The 9,091-nt window shown below is 37.8% G+C and overlaps 2 protein-coding genes across 2 annotated transcripts in view; both read left to right on the plus strand.

The window, feature by feature from the left end:
* The window catches only part of casq1b (calsequestrin 1b), a 45,855-nt gene extending 40,367 nt beyond the window's left edge, over positions 1-5,488 (plus strand). The window contains exons 5-11 of the mRNA XM_038272864.1: positions 212-285; positions 873-1,003; positions 1,159-1,204; positions 1,312-1,366; positions 1,463-1,563; positions 1,687-1,761; positions 3,978-5,488. Coding sequence (XP_038128792.1) covers positions 212-285; positions 873-1,003; positions 1,159-1,204; positions 1,312-1,366; positions 1,463-1,563; positions 1,687-1,761; positions 3,978-4,280 — 785 coding nt within the window. The 3' untranslated portion in view covers positions 4,281-5,488. The remainder of the gene's footprint in view (positions 1-211; positions 286-872; positions 1,004-1,158; positions 1,205-1,311; positions 1,367-1,462; positions 1,564-1,686; positions 1,762-3,977) is intronic.
* An 809-nt stretch (positions 5,489-6,297) lies between these two features.
* LOC119775022 lies at positions 6,298-8,556 on the plus strand. Its single transcript, XM_038272868.1, has 3 exons — positions 6,298-6,996; positions 7,069-7,214; positions 8,139-8,556. The coding sequence occupies exons 1-3, from the start codon at positions 6,570-6,572 to the stop codon at positions 8,478-8,480; spliced, it is 915 nt and encodes a 304-aa protein (XP_038128796.1). The 5' UTR covers positions 6,298-6,569; the 3' UTR covers positions 8,481-8,556.
* Positions 8,557-9,091: the final 535 nt, after the last annotated feature.

Here is a 9,091-nt window from a genome sequence, read left to right on the forward strand (position 1 = left end):
ATTACCACCCCTTACTGGCTAAAATATCAGTGTGCAAATTAATACTGGTTGTAAGATGGAAAATAATTCTAGAATCAGGTCCATTTATTTCAAAGCTGATTTACTAATACAAGTGTTTACACGCCTGTTGAATTAAGCCCAGTATGGATATCTGTGCATCCCTATTTATAACTTAAATTGTAATAACTTGTATTTCCTCTCTTTGTTTCAGATTTTATAGAGTACGACGATGCAGCTGAAGAGTTTCACCCTTTTGTTAAATTCTTCGCAACATTTGACCCCAAGGTTTACATTTAAAATGCCTCATTTGTGCACTGAATGATGTGTTTTTGTATCATGGTCAAAGGTATTTTAGACAATTCAAAATTGAAAAACGTTTAAGAAAAGATAATGTAATACAATACATTCACAATGAGGTATTCTATCTAATTTACAAATTGTACAAAAAGGAAGAATAGTTAGCCAATTGGGAATTTTTATGTCAGGGTGGTTTGCCAGGACTTTTTAAATAAATACCAGCCAGGGAAACTGTATTAGACAGTTCAAAGTCAGCTGTATTGCCAAACCCCAGATTACTTGCAGCTAACGCTAACATGGGACATGGAATAGAAATGAGAGCAGCCTGCAGTAGAACCAAGCATTAGCAAAAACTAGGCATAGGTTTCACCGATAAATCAGAGTTATAAGAAATACTCTCAAGGTTTTTGGTGCTGATAAGGTTGTTTTAAATAAATATAGTTAAAATATACTAAATATAGAATTTACTTAATGTCTAGGCAATGACATTATTTTACATCAGTAAGATGATTGTCGTGATGCCAAAAAGAGAGCCCGACAGATTTTTGCAGACTGAATTTATTTTTCTTTTCCAGATTGCCAAAAAGCTAAAACTAAAGGTCAATGAAGTGGATTTCTATGAACCATTCATGGAGGATCCTGTCACCATTCCAGGAAAGCCTTACATTGAGTCTGAGCTTGTTGAATACATCGAACAGCATGACAGGTGGGGTTCTGAGGGATCACATTATTGCACAATTCAAGTCATGTAAAATTAACTATACCAATAATGCAATTGCATTAAGGTGTTAGATATTAACCTATTTAAGAAATGATTACAGGAAAAGGTGAGGTCCTCAATTTTTTGTTTTTTTGTTTTAGACCCACTTTGAGGAAGCTTCTACCTCACAGCATGTATGAGATCTGGGTAGGATTGATAAAACACCTCAATATGTTTGTTACTTACAGCTAAGATGCTTTACCTATCTTGTGACTATGAAACATCGTCTTTTGTCAACCTTTTTGTGATCACAGGAAGATGATATTAATGGAGAGCACATTGTGGCTTTTGCTGAGGAGGATGATCCAGGTTGGTTTTTAGGTTTAGGTGTTTTTAAAAATAATTTATTTACACCTATAAGTATAACATGAAGAGATCTGATAAATCCATGTCAACTTCTTTTAGATGGTTTTGAATTTCTTGAAATCCTGAAGGAAGTAGCCCGCGACAACACTGATGACCCCAACCTCAGCATTATTTGGATTGACCCAGACAATTTCCCCCTGGTATAAAAATAGAACTTTATCTTGACTTTTTTTCCTAGATTTAATTTTTCTCCAAGAACTAATTTTTGTAATAGGATACAAAGTATTACTGGGCTCTTTCTGCTTTCTGTTTCACACTTTCAGCTGGTTCCATACTGGGAGAGAACATTCAGTATTGATCTTTCGTCTCCTCAGATTGGTGTCGTCGATGTAAAGGATGTAAGAGTTTGTTACTAGTTCACACAAGCTTGAATCTGTTCCACTGTGAATGTCCATGTTCGTAGTTTCCCCTTGGCTTTTTTTTAAAACTGGGCTTTTTTTGTGTCTTAGATTATTCAAGAAGTGAAAACAGATTTTGATCCACACTGGTGTCAAAGTATCACACAAGGGATTCAAATAGTTGACAACATATATATTATTAGAATCTTTAGTGTAACCACATCCCAAAGGGCCTTTCTTGGTTTCAGACCGGGGGCTCAATTTATAGAAGTTGCAGACGTCACTTTTCACTTTCATTTTGGAGAAAGGAGAAACTGGAAATGCGGATGGTTAGGTTGGGAATTGAAGCTACATATTAACTGACATTCAAATTCACTACACATCAATCTTTAACCATAGACTGGCCCCTCTGTAGGCCTTAACCCCACAGTAATATATATGCCTGTGCTACTGAGCCATAGCTCTAGACCAATCACATCAATAAAAAGAAATAATCTATAAATCAACTCAATACTTGACTTAAAATTTGCACAATATATAAATGTTTTGTCACAATCACTTTCCTTTCCTCAATGATCACTGAAGTTAAGTGTACCGGAGGTTTTTCCTATAAAGTGTGCAAAAGTCAAACTGATCACATTGGTGACACTTGTATAATTTTGTGCGATCGACACCATGGAAATGCGAGAATTAGGAGGGTTTGTGTTCAAGGATCAAAAAGGTTTCCTGGCCCTTCAACTCCTGGACAAAATATTTACAATCTTGGCAATATTCCTTAGAAGAAAGGCAAAAAGTATACAAACCTGTTCAATAAGGAAGTCAAGTGACAAGTCTACATCGAAAATAACATCAAGGCTTTTTACATATTTATCAGAAGCCAATTTAATGCAATCTAGATAAAATAAGTAAATAAGCAGTTCACTTTTTGAAGACCTCAGTCCAAACACGATAAGTTCTGGTCAGTCTGAATTTAAAAGCTGAAAATGTAAAGTCTATAAGGTTTTAATATCTTTGAGAGATGTCTATATCTATCCAACATGTTAGATTTTCCAGGGTTTAAGGGCAAATATACCACATCATTGTTGGTGTAAGAGTGGAAATGAATTGCAAGTTGTCCGATAATTCTACAAGTTGGTAAGACAGTAAAAAGAATTGTACCTAGCACCCATCCCTGTGGTAATGCAGGAATAAGATCTAACAGGAAATGGAAAGACACAATTCTATTATCTGAGGCCATGAAAAAACCTATTTCCTCAGTGCTGTTTTAGAGTAGAAGTCATCTCTAAGAGTAGACTGAAATTCTTCAAAAAGGTCATTATGGTTTAAGTGGTCATACACCTGATTAGCAACAATTTTCTCAAGAATTTTAGATTAGTAATGACGATTAGATGGTAAATGGTACATGTACTTATATAGCGCCTTTATTCAAGTTAGGAGACTTGACCAAAGCACTTTACACTACATTCATTCACCCATTCACACACACACTGATGGTGGCAAGCTACATTGTAGCCACAATGGGGCTCACTGCCGTACACTGGCGCCACCGGGCCCTCTGACCACCATCAGTAGATAATGCAGGTGAAGTGTCTTGCCCAACGACACTGAAAGTCGTAGTCGGGGCTTGAACCGTCAACCCTTCGATTTCAGGGCAAACTCCTACATCCAACGCCACTGTCTCCTCGATGTAGGTTAACTGTCAATTGCCTGATTTAGGGCATGCAAAGTTGGTCCTTCTGGGCCATTTTAGTTGTTTAATGCATATGCACAGCTGATTTCCACCCTGACTTGGCCAGCTCATAGAGACAAAAAGTCCAAGACAGTTCCTTCTCCTTAAATTGTGTTTAATAGAGGAACAGTAATTGTTTTGGTTAAAATGCTGCAGCAGCACTTATTACATACCCCATCAGCCATGCAGTAACACATGTATGTTGATGACATTAGAAAAAGGACTTGTACACCGCTTGTACCAAGCTTTACAAAAACCTAATGTGCTTATGATTCAATGAATCGACCGCGATTGGATACTCTGTAGCGGTTACAAAAAAAAAGGTAACAAATAAGAAAACAGGGAAATGAAAAAAAACTTGTCTAGATAAAATATAAATTGGATAAATAAATACGGTGACTCTAAGTTAATCAACATATTTTTTTTCTTAATCAGTTAAACCAAGAAAGCTGGATTAATATACTGGTAATGTTTGTAATTTTGGCAGGCTGACAGCGTATGGATGGAGATGGATGATCAGGATGACATGCCCACAGCTGATGAATTGGAACAGTGGATTGAGGACGTTCTGTCAGGAAAAATTGATCCCGATGATGATGACGATGAAGATGAGGATGACGATGATGAAGATGACGACGATGATGATGACGAAGATGATGATGACGGTGATGAGGACGATGATGACAACGATGATGACGACGATGATGACGGTGTTGACGACGATGATGACGACGATGAAGATGAAGACGGCGATGAAGATGACGAAGATGATGAAGATGATGAGGAATAACTGTCCATCTTTTCAGTCATTTTGCCATTTATGTAGAAAATCCAACATATTTTTTCAATATGCCAAAACATTTTACTACAAAAAGACTTTTTGTTTACTGCATATCTTTCCATGCTGGGCTGTTGCACTGACATGAAACACTGTCAGTTCGAATGGTTTCAGTAAAACAAGAGGTTTCTCTCACACAAGACTAGAAGGGGTCCTGTTTAAAATAACGATTGTATATGAACTTCATAACTCAGACCTAATAAATATCAATACATGTAAAAATGGACAGAAACCTTAAGGGCTTCGATTTAACAACACAGTATTCCAATCATATAATTATCTTATTTTTTCTCTTACCTTGTTTTAATGTTATTGAGAACAAACTTGTCGCCAGACAGTCTTAAAAAAGTCATTAAATCAATTAGAACATTTGCTACTTTTCACCTTTAGTTTAAAAAGTTGATGTTATTGCACTACAGAGTAATCAAATTTGGTCAATCAGAGGAAACCTTATATGTGTGAGAGTTTGTGAGTGTGAGTTATTTGATTCAATTCCAATAAGTTCTATTTAAAAACACTCCGAGAGGATATTAGGTGTAGTTGTTACTTCTATTAAAGTGAAGGCACTTTGTTGTTGTACGGCACTCTGTTTAAGGGGATGCTGGTGGTTGGCATAATGGTCTTTATTATGGGATTTTTTTTAAGCCTCTAGAGGAGTCCCTATCACAGAACCAGCAGGCTATACCTATATATCTATTTTGGGCTGCACTGAAGGATCTAAGCTGCCCTCAGCTCAGCAGTATGCTCACTCTTTCCCTTCTTGTAGCCGGCTTTACCGCGTCTTCAGTAAAATATATTGTCCAGGTGAACAGAGAGGTATTTTAACTCATTCCCTATCTCTACTTCTTCTCACATGATTAACATTTAAAAGTCAAACCCTTTTTGAATTAGATCATATGCAACAACCTCCCTTAAGACTTGGGATAAGTCACAAGATAAAATTATTAAAAGCAAATTCAAGCCTTTGGTTTTTAAATTAGAAAGTTGTACAAAATTGAAAATACACAAGGAGCCTTTTATTTATGAGCTTTATGTGAGTTTGGAAATAAATACTTTTATGTTTTACACATCCTCTTTTGAAACTTGGTGTTTGGTGATTACATTTTACTGTTCTATTCAATTTAATTTATATCAAATAAATCTGATCTGTCAAACATTTATATTAAGCAATCACAGACTGATATGTCTGTCTGTCTCTCGGTCTAAAGCTGTCTAGTTTAACGTTTAGATAAAAAGTTGCTTCTTCCCTGCAAAAGCACTGAAAAATTAAACAGACTGTTGTGACTTTGTTTTATCTATAGTTGAATATTAACCAGGTGACATAGAATTTCACAGAAAGAGCAAACAGCATGAAGTCAGAGTTCTGGAGACACCATAAGGGAAGCAGGATGATTTCCAGAGTGTGGTTGTTATTGTGGTTCTGTGGTTTAACTTTGGACCACGGTATGTTCCCTGAAACACAAGTGACCACTGTGTCATGATGTATTTAAGAGATCTGAGCCACATACAGAAAACCACTCAGAGAAAACTAGAGAAAAGTTTAACAGGTTTATTCAGGAGTTCAAAGGGTTGGATTCGGGGAAACTCAGAGAGCTGGTGAACCGGAACTGGAAGTGAGAAGGGAAGTTCACAGAGGTTAGTTCAGGGTCCATGGGAACTTTGAACGACGTCTTGCAAACACAGAGATAAATGGGACTCACGATTGCGGAGAATGGTTTCTTTCCTGAATCCAGTCAGTGTGGGTTTTTCCAGAGATTGAGGGGCTCGTTGGAGGAAGGACAGGTTTTTTGGTGTGGTTGGTTCCTGAGGGGCAATGGAGCAGACTGCCACTTAGATCTCCTGGAGAACTTGAACGGGACGTGTGGAGATGAATCCCCTGCTCAGTGTGAAGCACAAACAATCCTTCCAGAGGGAGAAGGCCAAACATCCAGTTTGCAGAATGACTTCCTGCCGAAAGGAAAAAGACAAAATCACGTTAGACTCAGAGAGACAAAAACTCAGTTAGACTCGGCTAAACTCAGCTTGGCTAGAGTACCCAAAACTGGCAAACACTCTGGCATCGAAGTAGTGGCAGTCCACCGCTTAAGAAGTCCTCAGTATCGAGCTACCAACCAGCCGCAGGTGTGTGGGAGGACCAATGAGAACAGGGCGCCACCTGGTGGTGGAGGGGAAAAAACACAAAAGCACAACCCACACAGACTGGATTCCTAACACGCTGAAACAGAGTCATGCTTTCCTAATATGTGCAAATTCCTCAAAGAGTTTGGGACAATGAAAGAGAAACAAGAAACTATGGAAACAAGCATAAATGAGAAGCAAGAAGCTCTGGAAACAAGGCTGAAGGAGACTGAAAAACTGGTTCTGGAACTGAAGAAGAAAGGTAAAGCTCTTTCTGAATTTATTGACAATGTATTTTTGAACAGATGCAGTTCAGCTTTTTTTCGTATCTATTTAGAAGCACAAAAGGTTGTATTTAGTGCCGCAGCAGGGGGAAGTGTAGCTATTGGGCCTTTTACTACAGATTCAACCATAATCTACAGAACAGTGATAACAAATATGGGCAATGTTTACAATCAGCACACAGGTGAGTTAACTTATATTTGTAATGACATATTGGTAAGGCACATATGTGACACTGATTGGCAGAGAGGAGCAGCGATGTGGACTGGTGTTTAGTATAGCCCAATTCCAAACTGGCCCCTAAGCACTAACCCTAAGCACTGACCCTCTGTTTGCGCAGTACCGCAGAGTTTCCGCAAGATTAGGGGCAGTACAGAGCACATAGTGACCATTCAGCCCTTATACAGCATCACCAGTGCACACTTGCTGGAATTGGCCTTTGGGTGTGAGGGTGGTCTAATGTCAAGGCGCCTTCCACAGCTGCGAGTGTTTCTTCTTTGGGAGTGACCCTCGATACTGAAGGGATAGCACTTAGGGGATGGTTTGGGATTGGGCCTTTATGATGAACACAGATTGAGATGATAGATGATGGGGTAGAGTCCAGAGGCAGATATAGGGGGGAGGCAAGAGCGCAAGAAGCATAATCAGGTTAATCACTGCAAACTTATTCAAGGTAATCCATCACCTGCTTTGCAAATATCATGGTCTCTATTTCTGAAGCACTAAATACAATCAGCTGGTACCTTGCAATCATAGTGGGGGTCTCGCCTACCACTAGAGAGCAGAGCCAATTATATTCTGCGAAAGTTTCAGGCCCTCATTCAAACACAGACATACCCTGTCGTGCTCGGATCAAGAGCTTTAGCAGGGGAATGCTGAGGCGCTCAAGTTATAGGGATAAAGGAGGAGTTTTACAAGACTAACCCTTTCCACGTAAAAAAAACACACATGCACAACCCTGTACTCACTCTCGAGAGGGAAAGGGTATTAAATTTGTGCAGACCATGCAGGAGCCCATTTCTCCTAGTGCCCACTCTATATAAAAGTTGCTGTTCGGATCCCTCATACCAGCTTCATTTCCAAAAGATATGCAGTTTCTCCACTATGTCACCACCAGTAAGTAAAAATGGGGACGAGCACATAGGATAGCCTTACATAAAAATATCACCAGAATGATTCACAATTAGGATTTTGATGATCCACCCAGAAAAAGAACATCCTCACCATACCTTTAAGTATATGAAAAAATGTAATTTTTATCATGTGAAATATTGTTCATGAAGATTATAATTGTAATACAATCTTTTCAACTATAATATTCCTCTCAAAGTTGAATATAATAATTGTTTATATAATGATATAAAGTTTTTATCCACAATGCTTTCCAGCACAGTGATAATAATGTAACAGTTTAACAGACTGGCATCTAAAAGGTGGAACCAATATCTACTAAACTTTGCTGTTCTTCCAGGTATTTTTGCTGCGTCTGTTGCAGGTACATATTACTTCACCTTCTTTTATCATGCCGGAGGATCACAAGTTTTAAGTCTAGCCCTTATGAAGAACAATGAGGGTATTGTGACTGCCTACGACCATAAGACATATCATGATGGGGTTGATAATGGAGGAAATGCAGCATTTCTGCAACTGCAGCAAGGAGACCATGTCTATATGCGGTTGGGTGCTAATACTCATGTCTGGTCGGACAGCCATATCACTACATTCAGTGGGATTCTTCTGCATTCACCCTGAAATGAAGAATACAGGAGTTTTTTTTGTTTGTTTTTATCAATTGACCAACATGTAAATAAAATTGCATTACCATTAATATTTCTGGTCCTTTTATGCTGTGTGTGGACACATTTAATATAACTGAGATTAAAAACCTATCAATAATAAAAAAAGACCTTAAAAAGTTTTAAAATAAAAAATCTTTAAGTTGTTTCACCTGTTTGATTGGTTTTCAGTCATATTCCTGATAATTTGAAAACATATTGGACAAAAACCTGAGGAATGTATGTACTGGAGAATGGGGATGGCTGAATCTGTTTTTTTTTTTTTTAACCAGATCTAATGATACTGGCATGCTCAATAAGAACCTCCCCCTCCTCAGCAGAACATAGGACAAGATCATTTTCTACATTTATCAGTTAAAAAAATTGGTTTTAGGTGTGGAAGTATTTTAATAATATGATGTATTTTGTGATACTGTCATGAAAATTTGTATGAAAGACTTAAAAATTCCTTTTTCGGGGAAAGGGTGACTACAGGGTTTAATATACAACTATACGACAATAATAGAAAAGGTAATTTATAAGAATAACTTTCAACATTCACCACAAAAAAAGAAAAATAAATAAAAA

This window comes from Cyprinodon tularosa, unplaced genomic scaffold (assembly GCF_016077235.1).
Source record: "Cyprinodon tularosa strain WSP-4 unplaced genomic scaffold, ASM1607723v1 ctg844, whole genome shotgun sequence".
Lineage (NCBI taxonomy): Eukaryota > Metazoa > Chordata > Actinopteri > Cyprinodontiformes > Cyprinodontidae > Cyprinodon > Cyprinodon tularosa.

Coding starts and splice junctions, on each gene's coding strand:
- LOC119775022 (XM_038272868.1), top strand. CDS start 6,570: ATGTGCAAATTCCTCAAAGAGTTTGGGACAATGAAAGAGAAACAAGAA. Junction 6,997..7,068: donor AGGAGCAGCGATGTGGACTG/GTGTTTAGTATA, acceptor CTGTTTGCGCAG/TACCGCAGAGTTTCCGCAAG. Junction 7,215..8,138: donor GGCGCCTTCCACAGCTGCGA/GTGTTTCTTCTT, acceptor ATAATGTAACAG/TTTAACAGACTGGCATCTAA.